The following is a 22480-nucleotide window of genomic DNA, read 5'->3' as shown; positions in this document are numbered from 1 at the left end:
CAGTTCAGCTCTGTAAATAAGGATTGTACCTCTCCCCATCCCTCTAGTAATAAGCCCCTGTGACCATTCTTCCAGCCCCTGTTTTTGTGTTGCCATTTCCTTCAGGTGATATAGTGGGTTAGATACAACCTGTCATCACTGGGACCTCTTAAACTCCATGGGCACAGATAGGTTTCATCATCACATTTGGCTTGCAAAGTTAGAAAGGAAACTGGAGTCATACCAAAGGTACATTACTGTCAGAGGCATTAATCCATCTTACTCATGTCACCACCCTTAATACTGTGATATATAACAATGTGAGGCAACTAAAATAACAGACAGTTGGAAAGGCACAGTTCCTGAAGAACTGCTAGGTTACTGTTGGTATCTCTATGATGTTGGCCCAGGTCCCTCGTACTGTTAGACATGCTGATTTCTTCACGGAGGTTGCCTTGAGAATTTTCTTTCTGATGACTGTGCATTGTAGAAGGAGCAAAGGCAAGGAGTAAAAACAGAGCTGGGCATGAAATTTCTCTTTAAATGAAAAATGGGAGTCCACCGTTGGCCACAGTTGATGCTGGCTAACAGAATCATGGGCGCTCACAGTTTCAGCGTGTGCAACTTCTGAATTTTCTTCCCAGGTTGTGAATCATAAGGGAAAATTCAGCATTCCCTCTTTAAATAGGTGAAGAATCTCACTCACAGCTATAAGGCAATGGACTTAATATACATCAGGGATGGAGAGGGTTTCCACAGCCCTCCGATCGATCAATCAGCCAATCAGCACTCTGGGTCTACACATGTAGGTGCTTACAGAACCATATCGTACACCTACAGAAGAGTCAGCGGGAGATGTGGGGGTGTTCCCTGGTAAACAATGGCTTATAAACATCAGGTACCACTAGACCCTTTGGAACCAACAGTACCTGAGGTTCAGACTTAGGCCAGTAAGACATGAGAAGAGCTTGGCAGTGAACCCAGTCTGCATTGAGGGGGCTTGAGGTGCACACATGCTGAGAATAGTAGATAGGGAAAAACTGTTCCCATTGGTGGAAGGATTGAGAACAAGAGGATACAGTTTTAAGCTAATTGGTAAAAGAAGCAGTAGTGACATTAGGAATTTTTTTTACGTAGCAAATGGTTAGGATCTGGAATACACTACTGGAGATTGTGGTGGAGACTGGTCAAATCGAAGCATTCAAGAGGGAATTGAATTGTTATCTGAAAAGGAACGCTGTGCAGGGCTAAGGGGAGAAGGCAGAGGAGTGGCACTAGGTAAATTGCTCTTTCGGAGAGCCGGCGCAGACATGACGGGCCGAATGGCCCCTTTTGTGCTGTAAAAATTCAGTGATTCTGCGGTTCTATGATTTGAATAGTCACTATTTGACTGCTATTGGAGAGATACTTGATGGCTGTGGAATTGTATATATTCTTGCTTGCTTGGCCATTTTCAGGAGAAAAGTGAAAAAAATATCAAAAGTGATGATATTGTTTAACAGTTTTTCTTACAAATCAGATGCAAAATAAACCCTTTATAAGTTAACAAGTCTACATTTAAAATACATATTACCTGCATGCTTCATTTTATCACTACATTTTCAAAATACTGAAACAACGTAATATATTTTACAACTTCCTACAATTAATCGTTTTGAAATGAATTGAATGCCACTTCCAAAGGATGAGTAGAAACCGTACTTTAAAACCTGGTGGAGTTGAGGACTTTTAATTTTGAACCTCAGCCAATGCAGGCCTTCAAAAAGGATACTGTCTCTTTAAATAAAGAAATATATGTTTAAAGAAATAAGGGAAGGTAAACCCAGATGAACTACATTTGTGCAATACTCCTCCTTTAACTCCAATAAAGCAATATTCAATATATGTCATATTTAATAATTATGTAAATTAGTTTTGATTACGATAAGTTACTCAGAAAGCAGGTTTAGTTAAGCTATGTTTTATCCTGTCTGAGTGGTCCTCCCCTGGTAGGGGTAGTGAGTGGAGGTGTCCACATTGTGACGCTATTGAAGCTACTGAAAGCGAGGCTGTTGGTGGTTGCTTGGCCGGAGACGCCATTGCTGTTTGAAAAGCGAAAGCTACGAGTGGTTGAAGGAGAAGCGCCACATAAACAGGGCGGCTTCACTCCGCCGTTCCGGAGCTTCTACTTTTACAAGAAGGGGCAATTAAATAGAGCTACATTTCTTTTGAAGAAGCCGAAACGTGGAGGTCGGCGGGTGCCCGGAGCGGTCGGACGTAGCCTTCCTGCCCTGCCCTTCCCTCCTTTCGGTTTGAGTTCGGTTGTAGCGAGTGTGTGTTGGCGTATCATGGCGTGTGGGGCTACACTGAAACGAAGCGTTGAGTTTGACGCGCTGCTCAGCCCTCAGTCTCAGTCCCCCAAGCGGAGGCGGTGTATGCCTTTAACAGGGCCCGGCGCTGGGGCACCCTCGCCCCAGAAGTATCTGAAGACAGAGGCGGCGGCCTTTGGCGGAGAGAGCTCGTCAGCACATCGGCTCACACCAGGTAATTTAACAGAGGGGTGGGGGTGGCGGGGCAATGGCAAAGCGAGACAATAGTAATAAAAACGGCGATTATTATTGGAGGGTGTTAAAGGTGTAGTTTTATAGGGAATTCATTCAGTCTTTGTTTCGCAATCTGCTTCATTTGTTGGACCTACTGTGGCTTTACAAATAGAGGTCCAATAGGCTATCACCGTCAAAGCAGCCCACATTGTGTACAATATAAAGCTGAAAATCGATGGAAAAGGGTTGATTATTTTCTTTACAGCCACCCCCTCAAACGGCTGCCATTTTTAAAGCAAGAGGAGGGGTCTTTGCTGCCAAAATACCTCGGAGGTTTCTGACTTCTGAAATATCAGCTTGTATTTTAACATTATACAAATTGCTAGTTGTTTTATTTCTTTGGGACAAATCTCAACGAGGTCTCGTAAAAAGCCATTGGAAGTTCATTGGCGAAAGCCCTATTTCTTGTATTATGAGTACACTTCAGGGTTTTGTAACTTGTTATGTATAAAACCACTTCTAATTTTATTTTTAATTCCTATGACTGCATTATGATATTTGTAATATAGGAGCACTGTGATGTTCACAATTTAAAATCGTCTGACAATCTGTTCTGTTAAATTATTGTGCCAGCCAAATAATCCAGTGCATTTAAAAATTAGGTTTAAATGCAATCTAATTTGCAGTTTAAATGGTGGGGGAATGTATGTTGGTAGTTTATCCAAAGATCTATGTAATTGTGGTGCTATCTTTAAGTATCTTTAGGACAAAGGTCTTTGGATATTCATGATATAAAGAAGCTTGTGGTACATTTATGGAATTAAACTAATTAGAGCATTTTAATGAATATTTCATTTTGCTTTGAAAATGCCATTAATATGTAACATTTTTGGGAAGTGGCTGTTCTTAAAGATTAATGGGTAGATGATTAGACTGCAGTGTTTGATATGTTCAATGACTAATGTTTGGGCTTTTATGTGGGTAAGTGCATTTCACATGTTTGCACAGTAACTAAAGTCATAAGTCATTTGTTTATGAATGCAGAATCTAAAGTGGTAGTGTCAGGCTGGTTTGTGCTTGCTTTGACTGTAAAATGCTGTGCTTCAATGCAAATTTTTAAAGTTTAAATCTGTCACAAGCTGTCCTGTCTTGTACCGTGATCTGTGACATTCATCCATGATGCACAATTATGTGAGTGACGTGGATGTGAAACAGATTTGATGAGCCAAATGGCATGTTTCTTACTGGGCATGGCCTCTATTCCCCTCCCCCCCCCAAATTGAGCATGAATTGGTTCAGACTGGTTTTTGCAGTAGTGGGGTGGAAAAGTAGAGGAGATTGTTATACTGTTTGCATTATTGGAGCAGCACCTCTGCTGTGACTGAATTGAGTGCTTGATGCTGACACTAGGTGCTGAAAACAAATTAACATCTGTTCTGAGAGCGGAACTAAATCCTTCATAAGCATAATTTTTTTTGTTAAAAGCATCTTTCAATCTGCTCTAGAAGCAACAAATAGTTTGATTTTTTGGAAAAGCCATTTCTGAGAATTTCCCAGCACATTAAATGTTAATATGCATGCATGTGACATGATTTGTCATTTTGAATTGTAACCTGGTCATTCTCTTTATAACCTCTATTTTTGCTTGAGCCATCTTGTTTTCGCCATGGTTCGACAATGCCTGAACTTTATTTCTCCAATCGCCTAAGTTTGTCTTTGCTTTAGTGTTTTAAATATGATCTCGAATGAATCCTCTACTGTTTTAATTGGAGATTCTGACATTGCTTTGAGTGCTGAGCTCAATGTCTCTGAATTGAGTGATTTACAATTTTTTTGCTTAATTTTTCTGTTTATTTGTGCCCCTGTGAAGTGTTAATGAGATTTTTTATGTTTAACATTATATAATCAATTTACTTGAACTTGGGTGAGTCACTTTTCCCATTGAATTGCTTGTTTCTTTGGTGTCCTAGATAATGTTCCATGCAAAATTTTAGAAAGTGTCCAAATAAACCACATGCTCATATACATTGAAATTTTGAGGTCTAAAAAGTAATTGCTACTGTTTACAATCCTAAATTGGAAGAGTTGATAGCCCTGTCTGAGAAAGCGTGTGCAACTCCATAAACACATGTTTTATCACTGCTACTAATTAGCAGGTTATGAAGTTTTCCATCTTTAATGCACAGCAACAACTGAGCCTATACAGTTTTGTTGGTGATGGATTTGTATGTGGAATGAAGATCACATCATTGGATATTTTGGGTTTATAATATTCCATTGAGAAGGCAGAATTTTAAATTGTCAGGATGTTAATTATAGACTTTTTTTCATAGAGATACAGCACTGAAACAGGCCCTTCGGCCCACCAAGTCTGCGCTGACCAACAACCACCTATTTATACTAATCCTACATTAATCCCATATTCCCACCATTCTCCTACCACCCACCTACCTACCTACACTAGGGGCAGTTTACCTATCAACCTGCAAGTCTTTGGCTGTTGGCGGAAACCCACGCGGTCACAGGGAGAACTTGCAAACTCCGCAGGCAGTACCCAGAACCAAACCCGGGATACTGGAGCTGTGAGGCTGCAGTGCTAACCACTGTGCCGCCCTATCTAGGAAGATTCACTCCGTTTTGTTCCCACATAGTTAGACGCGGTTGCATTTGAGCCTTTTATTTAGGGTTAGGGAAACTAAAGTGTCAGCTGGTCAAAGAAGCAGATTTCATAACAGCAGTCCATCTGTTTGTGGGCTGCAGTATCAAAGTCTGGTGTCTAAAATTGCAGTATTTTTCTCTGTTAGACATGGCATTGTACATCTGAGTAGTACCATAATGTACCGGTTTTCACTGTCTCCATATCTAAACAGAAAAAGGTCATTTGGCCCATCGTGTCTGCATTTGAGCCATCCAGCCTAATCCTGTTTTCCAGCTCTTGGTCTGTGGTCCTGTAGGGTATGGCACTTCCAGGTGTATATCCAAATATTTTTTAAATGCGATGAAGGTTGCTGTTTCAAAGATCAAATTTTGAAATAAAAATTGACTTTAAAAATGGCATTTTTTTTAAAAGGAAGAGAATCATTGCAGGGTTTAAAAACTCATTAATTTGAACAAATATCTCAATGTGGAACAGTTCTGATTTATAATTCATCTGGCATGCAAAATGGATCGTTGGAAGAATAATGAAGACGGCCATCCATTGCCTTGTTTCCTCCCTGAGGGGAGTACTGAGGGAATTTCTCAAACTTTAGCACATTTGTCTCAAACAGTATAATGGCTTGATCTTAAATTTGTTAGAAAATGGGCTGCAAAATTAGGGGCAGAAAATTGTTGTTTCTTGTGCAAAGAAAATCTAGTGCACGTGTACATTTAAAAATGTGATATTTGAAAAATATCCTGTCTTCATTATTAGAATGTTTGTTTGAAACTCTTCCTGCCATGTGACATTACCCTTTTTACATTACTGGATTAGAAAATGAACTGGTGGTAAGGATATAAAATATAGATGATTGTGGTGATCCTCTGAGGCTTTTTTTAAAAAAAACCCTGTAGAATAGAGCATTATAGCGAGATTCCTGTTTGTTCTCGCTGGCCTCACTGTTTTTGAGCAGTTCCTTCAATTCACGTGAAATTCTTATCTAACTTTTGGGGGTACTTTCAGTTCATATGACAGCAGAAATTGCCTTGTATACTTTTGAATGATGTGATCAGTGAAGTCAGTTGCAAAGCAACATTCAAAATGAAATTCTGTGCTATAGTATCAAGCAATATGGTATAGAGTTGGGATTCCACAATTCACTCTATGGATGGAGTATAGAACCCATTTAAAAAGCCTATGTCTCCTGTAGTAGAGATAATAGAACTTCACTCTCATCATAAAAAGAGGGATGAGTGTCAGTGCGCTGAGTGCCAAAGTTTGCATTTGGGCCATTTTTTTAAACAAAAGATTTACAGCTCCAATTGCAACCAATTTGTATTTCCAAATTTTAGAAATATGGACGAAAATGGAATTAATCAAATGTACATACTTTGCATCTTGAGGTTTTTTCTTTTGCTTTTTAGCACTATGAATGCAAGTGATTTAGGAACATTGGTCATCTGTTCTAATGAGCCTCTCAAGCCAGTTCCACCATTCAATTAGATCATAGCTGACCTGTACCTCAATTCTATATTTACCTGCCTTTTGTTCCAGATCTCTTCCCCAGCAAATATCTATTGTTCTATTTCAAATTTCAATTATCTCAGCAGCCACTGCCTTTTGGAGGAGCAGTGCTCCAGAACCAGCTGTATCCTTAGCCAAAATGTTCCAGTACAGCTACACCAAAGGCATCTGACAATGTGGAAAATTTGCTCAGGTATGTCCTGTCCACAAAAAGCAGGACAGATCTAAACTGGCCAATTACCGCCCCATTGTTCTACTCTAAATCAACCACCTCACCGATGCTTAGCTTGGGTTCTGCCAGGGCCAATCCCTTCCAGATCTCATTAGAGCCTTGGTCCTAACCTGGACAAAAAAGTTGAATTCCAGAGGTGAGATGAGAGTGACTGCCCTTGACATCAAGGCAGCATTTGATTGAATATGGCATCAAGGAGCCTTAGCAAAACTAGAGTCAATGGCAATCGGGGGGAAATTCTCTGGTTGGAGTCATACCTGGCACACAAGAAGATGGGTGTGGTTGATGGAGGTCAATCCTCTCAGTCCCAGGACATCACTGCAGGAGTTGCTCAGGGTAGTGTCCTAGGTCTAACCACTTTCAGTTGCTTCACCAATGACCTTCCCTCCATCATAAGGTCAGAAGTGGGGATGTTTACTGATTGCACAGTGTTCAGTACCCTTCGCAACCAGTCCCTACCCACGTACAGCAAGACCTAAACAATATTCAGACTTGGGCTAAGTGCCAAATGGCATTCACACCAGGCAATGACCATCTGCCACAAGAGAGTCTAATCACCTCCGCTTGACATTCAACTGCATTACCTTTGTTCAGTCACCCACCATCAACGTTCTGGGGATTACCATTGACCAGAATCTTCACTGGACCAGCCATATAAATACTGTGGCTACAAGAGCAGGTCAGTGGGTGGAAATTCTGTGGCGCATAACTCTCCTCCTTACTCCCTAAAGCCTATCCAGCATCTACAAGGCACAAGTGAAGAGTGTGGTGGAATACTCTTCATTTGCCTGAGTGAGTGCAACTCCAACAGCACTCCAAGCTTGAGACCATCCCAGACAAAGCAGCCCACTTGATCGGCACTGTCCACCACCTTAAATGTTCACTCCCTCCACCACTTGCGCACAGTGGGAGCAGCATGGAACTATCTGCAAGATACACTGCAGCAACTTGGCAAGGCACCTTCGACAGTATTTTCCAAACGCGTGCACTCTATCACTTAGAAAGACGAGGGCAGCAGACACATGGGAACACCACCACGTGCAAGTTTTCCCCGCAACCTCCAACTCCCTCTTTCTCTCCACCCCCCCGAGTCACTCACCATCCTGCTTCATAATTAATGTATCCATTCCTTCACAGCTGGTTCAATATCCTGGACCCAACAACATTGTGGGTGTACTGATAGCACATGGACTGTGGCAGCTCATGACCACCTTTCTTTCTATCTATCTTTTCTTTTGGGCCTCCTTATCTCGAGAGACAATGGATACGCGCCTGGAGGTGGTCAGTGGTTTGTGAAGCAGTGCCTGGAGTGGCTATAAAGGCCAATTCTAGAGTGACAGGCTCTTCCACAGGTGCTGCAGAGAAATTTGTTTGTCGGGGCTGTTGCACAGTTGGCACTCCCCTTGCGCCTCTGTCTTTTTTCCTGCCAACTACTAAGTCTCTTCGACTCGCTACATTTTGGCCCTGTCTTTATGGCTGCCCGCCAGCTCACGCGAACGCTGGCAACTGACTCCCACGACTTGTGATCAATGTCACAGGATTTCATGTCGTGTTTGCAGACGTCTTCAAAGCGGAGACATGGACGGCCGGTGGGTCTGATAACAGTGGCGAGCTCGCTGTACAATGTGTCTTTGGGGATCTTGCCATCTTCCATGCAGCTCACATGGCCAAGCCATCTCAAGCGCCGTTGACTCAGTAGTGTGTAGAAGCTGGGGATGTTGGCCGCTTCGAGCACTTCTGTGTTGGAGATAAGGTCCTGCCACCTGATGCCAAGTATTCTCCGGAGGCAGCGAAGATGGAATGAATTGAGACGTCGCTCTTGGCTGGCATACGTTGTCCAGGCCTCGCTGCCATAGAGCAAGATACTGAGGACACGGGCCTGATACACTCGGACTTTTGTGTTCCGTGTCAGTGCGCCATTTTCCCACACTCTTGGCCAGTCTGGACATAGCAGTGGAAGCCTTACCCATGCGCTTGTTTTCTGCATCTAGAGACAGGTTACTGGTGATAGTTGAACCGAGGGAGGTGAACTCTTGAAACACTTCCAGAGCGTGGTCGCCAATATTGATGGATGGAGCATTTCTGATGTCCTGCCCCATGATGTTCGTTTTCTTGAGGCTGATGGTTAGGCCAAATTCATTGCAGGCAGCCGCAAACCTGTCGAGACTCTGCAGGCACTCTTCAGTGTGAGATGTTAAAGCAGCATCGTCAGCAAAGAGGAGTTCCCTGATGAGGACTTTCCGTACTTTGGACTTCGCTCTTAGACGGGCAAGGTTGAACAACCTGCCCCCTGATCTTGTGTGGAGGAAAATTCCTTCTTCAGAGGACTTGAACGCATGTGAAAGCAGCAGGGAGAAGAAAATCCCAAAAAGTGTGGGTGCGAGAACACAACCCTGTTTCACACCACTCAGGATAGGAAAGGGCTCTGATGAGCCACCATGTTGAATTGTGCCTTTCATATTGTTATGGAATGAGGTGATGATACTTAGTAGCTTTGGTGGGCATCCGATCTTTTCTAGTAGTCTGAAGAGACCACGTCTGCTGACGAGGTCAAAGGCTTTGGTGAGATCAATGAAAGCAATGTAGAGGGGCATCTGTTGTTCGCAGCATTTCTCCTGTATCTGACAAAGGGAGAACAGCATGTCAATGGTCGATCTCTCTGCTCGAAAGCCACACTGTGCCTCAGGGTAGAAGCGCTCGGCCAGCTTCTGGTGCCTGTTTAGAGCGACTCGAGCAAAGACTTTCCCCACTATGCTGAGCTTTCCCACTTTGAACTCCATCTACCATAGTTTTGCCCATATGCTTAGTTTGTCTATGTCCCTTAGTAACTTTCTGCTCCTAAATTGGTGTCAACTGCAAACTTGGAAGTACAACGCTCCGTTCCTTCAAGCAAGTCATTTGCTATATGGTGAAAAGTGGATGCCTGGTGTAGATCCCAGGGAATGCCACTTGGCACATGCCTTTATCCCAAGCTTTTTCCTATCTCTCAACCAATTACTGACTCGTCACAAGGTTGCCTCCAATTCCATGTGCGCTCATAGTTTTTAATTTGAAAATGAGATTGTTAGAAAAAAAAAACATTCACAATTCCATGATGACTCTTTGCTCAGCTGATGCTTGTCCAAGTGCTCAGTCATTCTGTCCAAGATTCTAATGCCTTCCCCACAATTTGTTAAATGTATGAATCTGTAGTTACTTAGTTTCTCCCTCCCTCCTTTTTTAAATAATGCAGTGACCACTGCAATTTTCCTATCCAAAGACACAATTCCTGGCACTAGACACATTTACAAAATTGTCTTTCTGCAGTTTCTTCACCCCAGGTGATTTAAAAAGAAAAAGATGGAAATAATGTTCTGGAAGTTTGTCTGTCTTGCGTATCTCCTAATTTCCTCCCCTTGACTTGCTTTTAGGTTCCTTTTGTGCCTTTGGTATTTTGTCCTCTTTCTCTGTGTGAACAGATAAAGTACTCCTTTAATAAGTCTCCCACTTCCTATCTATAGAAGTTGGATGCAGACAAGACCATAATGGATCTACATTTCCCTTCTCCACTCTCCTGAATATTTTTAAATATACTCATTAGCTTTGATATCCCTTACAAGTTTTTTTTTTACATGTTCCCTTTATGCATTTCATTACTTTTTGGAATGCTGTTTTTGTCTAGCTAGATTTCCACTTGCATTTCTATAAGCCTTTCTTTTAGATTGATACTGTCTCTTAATTCACCATGTTTGCTTAACTACTCAAAAACAAAAGACTGCAGATGCTAGAAATACTCAGCCAATCTGGCAGCACCTGTGGAGAAAGAGTGTTGACCTTTTCAGGTGGACCGACCTTGAAATGTTGGGCTGGATTTTCTGGCAGGAGTTGGGACCCTAATGTTGGGCCCATGGCGGGGTCCTGAGCCCACCCATGTCAGCACACCTGCCTCCTAATTGGCCATTTAAGCACTTGCTATCCTGTTAAGGCGGTGGGCTGGTTCCCAAGCCTGGGGGTCCAATCAGAGGGCCCAGAGCAATATCAGGCTGGCAGCCTCATAGGGAGAGAGGGGTGCTGCTGAGGTTGGCGGGTGTGACTCAACATGGAGGCACCCTCGGTTGCCTGCAGAGAAGTCATCAAACAGCAGCCTGAAGCCAGTTGGGGCAGAAGTGAAACCCCTCTGCGGGAGTAGCGACGGGCGCATTTGTGGCCTTTGATCCCCGCAGAGTGCTTATTGGTATATTAAGCCTCCGGCTCTGGCACCTAGACGATCACCAGGAGGACGTCTTCAATGAGCTGGTGGCCTCTGCATTTGGCAGGGGGCTGCTCTGACGGTGGGAAAATACTGGTGCTGTCGCAAAATGGCCCTTAAGTGGGGCCTTAATTGCTCTAATTGGCTGCCTGCCTTCCGTGGAACAGTCAGCAGACCCTGGTCCCAGCTCGCCCTGGTGAAACCTACCCCCCAGAGGTGGGAATATGTTGGGAGGGGTCCCAACACTGCTTCCCCCTATTGTCCTCCCCCGCCCCCACCACCTCCATCCCTGTCTCCATCGAGTTGGGAAAGTTCAGCCCGTTAACTCTGTTTCTGTCTCCACAAATGTTGCCAGATCTACTGAGTATTTCCAGCATTTTCTGTTGTTTAATTACACAAGTGGAACTATTGCCTTTTGAGGGGTATGTACTAGTTTTGTATCAATCCAAATACTTTGCTTACTGCCATTATAGGTTTTTCCATCATCAGTTCAACCCAGTTTACAGTAGTCAGTTTATTTCTCATCCCTTCAAAGTTTGCCTTAATTTTTACAATCTTTGCTGGTGACTCTTCCTTCTCCCTTTCAAACCTAATATTGAATTGTCATATTATGGTCAGTGTTTGCAAGATGCTCCCTTACCTTTATGTTGACTAATTGTTTTGTTCCAATAAATCCAGCCTGTTCCCGTCTGCTGTAATCTCATATGGTTCTGGAAAACTGTCCTGAATATCTCTCAATAGCCACATTGGCCAAGAATTTGTGGTAGTATTAATGAGGCTCAGTACCCTTCATCATTATGTAAAACTGGCTGCAACTTCTGGGGTCTGCAATTAAATATGGAAATATGAAAGCTGCTGGCAGTAATATTCTCCTTCACAGTGCACTGTTGCAGCCTTTGCGGATGGAATTGAAATAGATATCACTGATTTGTGAACTTCAACTATTTACACAATATTCTCTCCATAAAATATTAAGCTTTGTTCCATCAGGAGTAACTGAGTTTTTAATGTACTAAGCCATAATTACTGCTGAACAACTCTGATCCTGAAAAACTAATTTTTACAAATTTGGAACATTTTTAAAAATTGGCAATTTTTTAAAATGAGTTTTTTGGTAACTTTGTGTTCTGATATTTGTTTCTCTTTTTTATCATGTCTCCCATGCCATCATTCTAGCTTTCCCCATCTGGTAAAGTGTGTGGCACTGGGATTAATCTAGAAATTTCTACCAACCTGGAGTAATTTAGAATTTAGCTCCTTGAAATCCCTTCAGAACATCAAACCTATGATGCAATGGGTAAAGACATCACCTTCATGCCTAGTTAGACGTAACTAGGCATCCTGCTCACTGTACATTGGGCGTAAAGCTTTATTTACTCAGTGTCTGCAGATCTTGGTGCTGGTATTGATACCAGACAGTTGTTTAAGTTAACCAAATTTACTCTTCCTGATCATGAGGTTTTACCTGGTCTGAGCCTTTGGTTACCACACTACAATTTGTTCAAATGTTTTGTTCTCATTTTGCCACTGTTTACTTTTCTCTTTGCATAGATTTGATCAGGTAGGGTACGGTAGAAAAGCATTAATTGTAAATTAAAATAAAAACAAATGCTGGAAATACTCAGGTCTGGCAGCATCTATGGAGAGTGAAGCAGAGTTAACGTTTCTGGTCCGTGATCCTTCATCAGAACTGGCAAATATTAGAAATGTAAAAGGTTTTAAGCCAGCAGCGCAGGGGTGTGGCAAGAGATAACAAAAGAGAAGGTGTTGATAGGACAAGGTCACAGAATAACTGACCAGAAGGTCATGGAGCAAAGGCAAATGGTATGTTAATGGTGTTGTGAAAGACAAAGCGTTAGTACAGAGAGGGTGTTAATTGACAAAAATGAACAGCCCTGGCCCCAAGCAGAAACATTAAGAAAAACTGGGTAGGCATGGTCTAAACAAACTCAAATAAAATAAAGAGAAAATAACAAAATAAAAAAGGGGGGCCTGTTATGCTCTAAAATTGTAAATTTAAGTTGGGTTGATAATCTAACAAACCTGGCAACACTTTCTTGCTCCATGCATCAGCAGCAGGTTTGTCACTGTCCACTTTTGCAGCACACCGCTCGTTGTAAACAAAATTGTCCCTCACTTTATAATGACATGTTTCCATGTAAAGCTTATGCTAAGTTCTTTGGCTTTAGCTTTCAACCGGCAGCCATAAAACGGAGCTTTTTTCTGATTTAAAGCACCAAAGCAACACTTCAGTAGCAGCCATTTTACTTTCATACTTCCATTTCCTCTCCTGTTTTCATTTCCTTTTGCCAGCCCTTCAAGACATCCTCTGTTCTATTTAGAAACATCGGAAATGCTATGCATCTGTGTGCCTAGGTTTTGAATCTCCAACTCCTTCATGCTGCTCAAAAACAGCCACTTGCTTAAGCAGCATGTTCTGGCATTTTTTTTTTTGTTTTCCATCCTGAAATTCAACTTGCATTGCTCCTCACCTGCTCAACACTAATAAATTCAAACCAGTTTTTAAGCATGCAGACCCGATGAACCCAATCAGATTGCGAGGTGAAAGTCTTTGGTTTAGAAGTGCAACATCTTGTTAAAGCTGGATTTCTATGTGCCGCACTTGCATATTTTGCCATGTTAAGTTGCAATTGAAACTCAATTTTCACAATTGCAAGTTTGGAGGAAAAATAGGCATATCTCCAAGAATGATAATAGTAACAAGCTAGTTGCTTGTAAATTGCAGATACCTAGATTTATTGAAATGTTATAATGAAGGTTCTTATTTAATTTATATATTTGTATCATTTGCCATGGTACATAATTCACTAGAGCTTGTTGTGAAAGGATGCATGTGACATTAAAAATATAATTACTTTGAAACCGAAGGGACAGTCTAAGGAAAAATGTCTCAAATTTTACTCTAGCCTTTTCCTAGTATCTACCTGTTCTTCAGTGATAGCTCCTGGGTTGTAAGCTCCCTAGGAAGCTCCCTTGCTGCTCAACTCTATCCATGGCCATCTGCTCCCATTCTTAATGTTTTCTTCCCCCAATCTACCCTTTTAAACTGTTTAAACTCTCCTGGCTCTTTAATCAGTTCATTGTAGCCCTAACTACAAGCTAACAGCTAGTTTAGGTTACCTGGGCCCACTGCCCTCCCCCAGCCATACCTGCTCTTTGTTTTCTCAATGAAATTGAACGAAATCCGGATGAATCTGCAAAGTACAGCTGGTGATACTTTGATCTCCGATCCTGCTGTTTACACCGTTCAGAGTGTCCACGGCCACGGCGTGCGGTAAGTCCATTGCAGAGAAGAAGGAGCAGCGGGACCCTAGGGAAATAAGTATCAGAGGGCAAGCCCCGAACCCGCAAATAGCCACAAACGGCTCCTTGGCCGCAACTTCAAAGCGCCCGCGGGAGATGGCTCGGAGAGCATCTGCAGCGCACTGTCAGCAATGCTGGTACCGGCGCCCGAGGATGTCGCTCACCTCCCGACGGACGCGGATGAGCTTTCCAGGCGTCGATGGTGGGAACTGAGGAAATGGCTTATTACCTGCATCCCCGCCACCCCTTCCCCTTCCACTCCCCCCTCGCACCCCTTCCCTCCACTCCTCCCACTGGCATCCTCCTACACCTGTGTAGGGACCCTAACAACCCCACTGCCTTGTGGGCATCTCTGGAGAGACCAAGGCTAAGGGAGTAAACCCTAACAGAAAATCCAGAGTGGAACCCCGTAGGCGGTCATGTCACCTTTGGCATGTTTCCGGCAGTTCCTGCAGCCATATCTGCTCTGCACTCCTTTGGACCCCACCAGAAAGGCCGAGAGGGGGGTTTTGACGCTTGGGCAACTCTCAACCTCCATACATTTGCCCAGGCATGTGCCATGGAGAAGTCACTCCATAGTCGCCTCACAGCGACTGAAACAACACTGAAGGCAGCAGTTATGGGTTATAAGTCCAGCTAAATTGGCGTAGAGATTGGGCGCAACGGGTTGCCTTTGTCGGTGGGAGAGGTCATTGCACCTCACTGGACAGCTACCGCCCACCTCAAATCGGGCAGCCCCCGGTCAATAAGGTTCTGTCCCGCCACAGTCCACCTGCTTCAATGGGTGCTTGGAGCTCAGGGTCACTGCCCAAAAAGTGGACTGCAACACCGCACCAAACGACATGAAAAAAGGAAAGAAGGTACTAAGCCCTTCGCTTTGCAAGCTAGAACGTCAGAACTATGTGCCCTGGACTGTCGGAAGACCTTACACAAATCAACGATTCTCGGAAGACCGCCATCATTAACAACGAGCTCAGCAGACTCGATGTAGACATTGCAGCACTTCAGGAGACACTCCTCCCTGCGAGTGGCTCTCTAGCAGAGCAAGACTACACCACCTTCTGGCAGGGCAGGGATCCTGAAGAACCAAGACAGCATGGAGTGGGCTTCGCCATCAGAAACTCCTTGCTCAGCATGATCGAGCCTCCCTCAAATGGCTGGGAACGCATACTGTCCATCCGACTGCTCACCACCTCTGGTCCAGTACACCTACTCAGCATCTATGCTCCAACACTCTGCTCCCCACCTGAAGCTAAAGACCAGTTCTACGAGGAACTCCATAATATCATTAGCAGCATCCCCAACACCGAACACCTGTTCCTGCTGGGGGACTTTAATGCCAGGGTTGGGGCCGACCATGACTCATGGCCCTCCTGCCTTGGGCGCTATGGCGTTGGAAGGATGAATGAGAATGGGCAGAGACTGCTTGAGTTGTGTACCTATCATAACCTCTGCATCACCAACCCGTTCTATCACACTAAACCCTGTCACCAGGTTTCATGGAGGCACCCAAGATCGTGTCGTTGGCATCAGCTAGACCTCATCGTCACAAGGCGAGCCTCCGTAAACAGTGTTCGAATCACATGCAGCTTCCACAGCGTGGACTGCGACACCGACCACTCCCTGGTGTGCAGCAAGGTTAGACTCCGACCAAAGAAGTTGCATCATTCCAAGCAGAAGGGCCACCCGCGCATCAAGAGCAGAATTACTCATCCACAGCTGTTATAAAAATTTCTAAACTCACTAACAGCCCTTCAAAACACTCCCACAGGGGATGCTGAGACCAAGTGGACCCACATCAGAGACGCCATCTATGAGTCCGCTTTGACCACCTACAGCAGACGTGCGAAAAGGAATGCAGAATGGTTTCAATCTCACACTGAGGAGCTGGAACCTGTCATAGCCGCTAAGCGCATTGCACTGTTGAACTACAAGAAAGCCCCCAGCGAGTTAACATCCGTAGCACTTCAAGCAGCCAGAAGCACTGCACAAACAGCCAGGCCAGGCGCTGCGCAAATGACTACTGGCAACACCTATGCAGTCATATTCAGCTGGCCTCAGACACCGGAAACATCAGAGGAATGTATGATGGCATGAAGAGAGCTTTTGGGCCAACCATCAAGAAGATCGCCCCCCTCAAATCTAAATCAGGAGACATAATCACTGAATAACGCAAACAAATGGACCGCTGGGTTGAGCACTACCTAGAACTACTCCAGGGAGAATGTTGTCACTGAGACTGCCCTCAATGCAGCCCAGCCTTTACCAGTCATGGATGAGCTGGACATACAGCCAACCAAATCAGAACTCAGTGATGCCATTGATTCTCTAGCCAGTGGAAAAGCCCCTGGGAAGGACAGCATTACCCCTGAAATAATCAAGAGTGCCAAGCCTGCTATACTCTCAGCACTACATGAACTGCTATGCCTGTGCTGGGACGAGGGAGCAGTACCTCAGGACATGCGCGATGCCAATATCATCACCTTGTATAAAAACAAAAGGTGACCGTGGTGACTGCAACAACTACCGTGGAATCTCCCTGCTCAGCATAGTGGGGAAAGTCTTTGCTCGAGTCGCTCTAAACAGGCACCAGAAGCTGGCCGAGCGCTTCTACCCTGAGGCACAGTGTGGCTTTCGAGCAGAGAGATCGACCATTGACATGCTGTTCTCCCTTTGTCAGATACAGGAGAAATGCTGCGAACAACAGATGCCCCTCTACATTGCTTTCATTGAACTCACCAAAGCCTTTGACCTCGTCAGCAGACGTGTTCTCTTCAGACAACTAGAAAAGATTGGATGCCCACCAAAGCTACTAAGTATCATCACCTCATTCCATGACAATATGAAAGGCACAATTCAACATAGCAGCACCTCATCAGACCCCTTTCCTATGCTGAGTGGCGTGAAACAGGGCTGCGTTCTCACACCCATACCTTTTGGGATTTTTTTCTCCCTGCTGCTTTCACATGCGTTCAAGTCCTCAGAAGGTATTTTCCTCCACACAAGATCAGGGGGCAGGTTGTTCAACCTTGCCCGTCTAAGAGCGAATTCCAAAGTACGGAAAGTCCTCATCAGGGAACTCCTCTTTGATGATGCTGCTTTAACATCTCACACTGAAGAGTGCCTGCAGAGTCTCATCAACAGGTTTGCGGCTGCCTGCAACGAATTTGGCCTAACCATCAGCCTGAAGAAAACGAACATCATGGGACAGGATGTCAGAAATGCTCCATCCATCAATATTGGCGACCACGCTCTGGAAGTGTTTCAGGAGTTCACCTACCTAGGCTCAACTATCACCAGTAACGTGTCCCTAGATGCAGAAATCAACAAGCGCATGGGAAAGGCTTCCACTGCTATGTCCAGACTGGCCAAGAGAGTGTGGGAAAATGGCGCACTGACACGGAACACAAAAGTCCGAGTGTATCAAGCCTGTGTCCTCAGTACCTTGCTCTCTGGCAGCGAGGCCTGGACAACGTATGTCAGCCAAGAGCGACGTCTCAATTCATTCCATCTTCGCTGCCTCCGGAGAATACTTGGCATCAGGTGGCAGGACCGTATCTCCAACACAGAAGTCCGCGAGACGGCCAACATCCCCAGCTTATACACACCTACTGAGTCAGCGGCGCTTGAGATGGCTTGGCCATGTGAGCCGCATGGAAGATGGCAGGATCCCCAAAGACACATTGTACAGCGAGCTCGCCACTGGTATCAGACCCACCGGCCGTCCATGTCTCCACTTTAAAGACTTCTGCAAATGCGACATGAGTCCTGTGACGTTGATCACAAGTCGTGGGAGTCAGTTGCCAGAGCTGGCGGGCAACCATAAAGGCGGGGCTAAAGCATGGCGAGTCGAAGAGACTTGGCAGTTGGCAGGAAAAAAGACAAAAGCGCAAGGGAAGAGCCAACTGTGCAACAGCCCCGACAAACAAATTTTTCTGCAGCACCTGTGGAAGAGCCCGTCAGTCTAGAATTGGCCTTTATAGCCACTCCAGGCGTTGCTCTACAGGCGCTTACCCATTGTCTCTCGAGATAAGGAGGCCAAAGGGAAAAAACCTGTTCACCTAATTAATCCACAGTTTTCTGTATGTTTTCATTATTTGTGGTTATTGCATTATTTACTGTTGCTTTTCTGGAACTCTGATATGTATTTATCATGGTACTAGTTACTTGTCCTGAGGAAAGTCCAGAATAAATGTAAAACTAAATTCTGGCACCCATTATGGGCCTGTTTCAGTGCTGTATCTCTAAATAAATAAAATAAATTAAAGTACATTTCGGAATCCGTGCAGTTAACAGCGTTATGCACTTTAGCCAGCAGGGGCTGCTAGACTGTCCTAAGCTTTTTGGCAGAGTATAAAGACCACCAATGAGCAACACTATAACTCACTTCATAATGCAACCGTTACTGAGCCCTGTCTCCAGGTTCTGTTTAAAGTAATGTTTTTCTATCTCCTGGAACATGAATTTGATTCTGGATTAAAATGATGGGATGCATAATCATTTTAAGGGTTTACATTATAATTTGGACAGTTTGATCCAGTTTTTGGTAGGTTTGTTCCAAGGTACTATGTCTATCAAATTTGACAAATGTTTCTCTCATTCAAGAGAGGCAGTGGTTGGCATGGGAAATGGGATGTCACACTCCCGCTCTTATGGAGTGGAGATTTTACAATGTAACTTATTTCTTTTAATATGTCTACCTTGGGAGAACTTATTTTAATATAAAAATAAGTGGTCTGTTGGCAATTCTCTGCTTGATCACAAGAACAAATGTTGCTGTGCTTTGTGGAAATGTGTTGAAGTGTAATTGCATGATCATGGGGTATACTCTCCATTGTTGGCAGATGAAGCTGAAAATTATTTGCTTGCTGCTGGCCCATTGCACAGCGGGTGATCTTGATTTTGGCTCTGTAAGGATGTGAATCTGTAAATTTTCTGTTGGCTTATTTTGCAGTACACCAGTTTTTTTTAAACTGATTATTTTCCCAATGTTGATATTTAGTTTGAAAGAAGTATTTTGTAGGCCTGATGTGGACTAAGATACCTGTCAAGGTTTGTGAATGGTTGAACCTATTTGACCCATTTAGTGCAATAGTGATATTTGTACAAATGGACACTCCAAAAATATGGGCACTTATTGGCAGTCTTAAATAACTTGCATTGTAATAGATATGCCCTACAACCACAGACACCTGCAAATGAGCTAACAACCCCCTACCCCACCCCCACGATTTCAAACATGAGCAATTGCAACATGGGTTTGTAGGACATTAATCACCCCTACTTTGGCTGGAATATTGCTGTTACTCCAGCACTCACCTTGCCCTGTGGGTGGCACTGCCAACACATTCCAGGATCAAGTGGGAAAGGACTCTAGGATGGCAATGAACTAAGATGTCCATCAAACAAAATAGAATTGAAATTGCATTCCACAGACAGCACTTCAGAATTGGGTCTTATCCCAGAAATTGTTTGCAGCATACTGTTGCTATATACAAAGATGTATTGGGATGTGAAATTTGTAATTTATGATTTACAAGAAACAAACAAATTTGGCCTTGTGATATTTTTGTTTTTATTTCTCACTTGGTTCTACTTTCTGCCCTTCTTTAAATTGCAGAACAGATATTTCAGAACATCAAGCAAGAATATAGCCGCTTCCAATGGAGGAGACAGTTAGAAGGAAGTTTTAATCAAAGTGAGACAAACAGTTCTGCTGAGGGATCACCTAACACTTTACTAAATGCACCAAGCTCACCAGGTAAGCAAGCTATCCAAAATATTTCAGAAATCTGCACCAATATTCTTGCTAGTCTAAATTCAGCTGGGTTTTGTAACCTTAACTGTATAATAGGTTGAGCATTTACTCTAGACAAACAGGTTGAGAGGATCAGGGCTTCCTGTTTGCAACTAAAGTTCCAGCAGGAAGATGACAATGCCATGTGCCTTTTCCACTTTCTTTCAGTTTTGTATTTGTGCTATGCCAGTGTAAGTTGCACAGTTTTAAACTATGTACTGATGGAAAATTACTTGACCCTGCCTCCTTCCAAGCCTGTGATCAGTTGTAGAAATAAATATCTGAAGCTTTGCCATCCCTTTTTCACAACAATGAACATGCATTCAGCAAACGAAAAGCTAGAACAAATTAATATTTTGGAGAAGGCCCCACAAATATCCCCATCCTCAATGATGGGGGAGCCTAGCACATCATGCAAAAAAAAAAAGCTGAAGCTCTTGCACCCATCTTCAGCCAGAAGTGCCGAGTGGGTGATCCATCTCTGCCTCAACCTGAGGTCCCCAGCAACCCAGATGTCGGTCTTCAACCAGTCCGATTCTCTCCATGTGATATCAAGAAACGTCTGAAGGCACTGGATACTGCAAAGGCTATGGGCCCTGACAACGTTCCAGCAAAAGTACTGAAGACTTGTGCTCCAGAGCACCCTATGCCAAGCTGTTCCAGTACAGCTACAACACTGGCATCCACCCAGTAATGTGGAAACTTGCCCAAGTATGCCCTGTACACAAAGCAGGACAAATCTGACCCGGCCACTTACCACCCTATTGGTCTACTCTCGTTCATCAGCAAAGTGATGGAATCTGTTGTCGACAGCACTATCAAGCGGCACTTGCTCAGCAATAACTTTGCTGATGCTCAGTTTGGGTTCTGTTGGGGCCACTCAGCTCCTGACCTTGTTACAGCCTTTGTCCAAACATTGACGAAAGAGCTGAACTGGTGAGGTGAGTGACATCAAGCCAGCATTTGACTGAGTATGGCATCAAGGAGTCCTAGCAAAACTGGAGTCAGTGGGAATTGGGGGTAAACTCTCCACTGGCTAGTTTCATACCTAGCACAAAGGAAGATAGTTGTGGTTGTTGGAGGTCAGTCATCTCAGTCCCAGGGCATCACTGCAGGAGTTCCTCAAGGTAGTGTCCTAGGCCCGACCATCTTCAGCTGTTTCATCAATGATCTTTCCTCCATCATAAGGTCATAAATGGGGATGTTTGCTGATTGGTACTGAACATTGCACATTCACAACTCCTCAGATACTGAAGCAGTCTGTGTCCAGATGTTGCAAGACCTAGACAACATCTAGGCTTGGGCTGATAAGTGGCAAGTAATATTCGCACCACGCAAGTGCCAGGCAAAAACCATCTCGAGAGAATCTAACCATCTCACCTTGATAAGTGGCATTACCATCACGGAATTCCCCCGCTATCAAAATTTTGACCAGAAACTGAGCTGGACCAGCCACATAAATACTGTGGCTATAAGAGCAGTTCAGAGGCTGGGAATTCAGCAGCAAGTAACTCCCCTCCTGACTCTCCAGTGCCTGTCCATCATCTACAAGGCACAAGTCAGGAGTGTAATGGAATACTCTCCACTTGCCTGGATGGGTGCAGCTTCAACAACACTCCAGAAGCTCAACACCATCCAGGACAAAGCAGTCCACTTGATTTGCACTGCATCCACCACCTTCAACATTCACTCCTGTCACCACTGACACACAATGGCAACACTATGTACCATCTACAAGATGCATTGCAGCAACTCATTGAGGCTCCTTCGACAGCACCTTCCAAACCTGCAATCTCTACCACCCAGAAGGACAAGGTTGGCAGATGCTTGGGAACACCACCACCTGCAAGTTCCCCTCCAAGCCACACACCATCCTGACTTGGAACTATATCACCGTTGCTTCATTGTCGCTGGGTCAAAATCCTGGAACTCCCTTGCTAACGGTACTGTGGGTGTACCTACATCCCAAGGACTGCGCGGTTTAAGAAGGCAGTTCACCTCTGCCTTCTCAAGGGCATTTGGGTTGGGCAATAAATGCTGGCCTAGCTGCAACAACCACATCCCACAAACTAATAAAAGAAATGCAGACAACAAATGGGTTTTTAAAACATCTTGAATACTCTAATAAAGTAAACCCAAAGCAACACTGGAGTTCCAATAATAACGCATTTGATGCTGAACCATGCCACCCAAGTTGCAACCAGGTTTGACGTACTTCTAACACTGTCTCTGGTTT

The 22480-nt window shown here is 44.1% G+C and overlaps 1 protein-coding gene across 1 annotated transcript in view; it reads left to right on the top strand.

Moving 5' to 3' along the window:
• Positions 1 to 2011: 2011 nt before the first annotated feature.
• Positions 2012 to 22480, top strand: part of akirin1 (akirin 1) — a 43022-nt gene continuing 22553 nt past the window's right edge. The window contains exons 1-2 of the mRNA XM_068011249.1: positions 2012 to 2502; positions 20068 to 20208. Coding sequence (XP_067867350.1) covers positions 2307 to 2502; positions 20068 to 20208 — 337 coding nt within the window. The 5' untranslated portion in view covers positions 2012 to 2306. The remainder of the gene's footprint in view (positions 2503 to 20067; positions 20209 to 22480) is intronic.

Source organism: Heterodontus francisci, chromosome 31 (assembly GCF_036365525.1).
Source record: "Heterodontus francisci isolate sHetFra1 chromosome 31, sHetFra1.hap1, whole genome shotgun sequence".
Classification (NCBI taxonomy): Eukaryota; Metazoa; Chordata; class Chondrichthyes; order Heterodontiformes; family Heterodontidae; genus Heterodontus; species Heterodontus francisci.
This window is presented reverse-complemented; position numbering and strand designations above follow the sequence as displayed.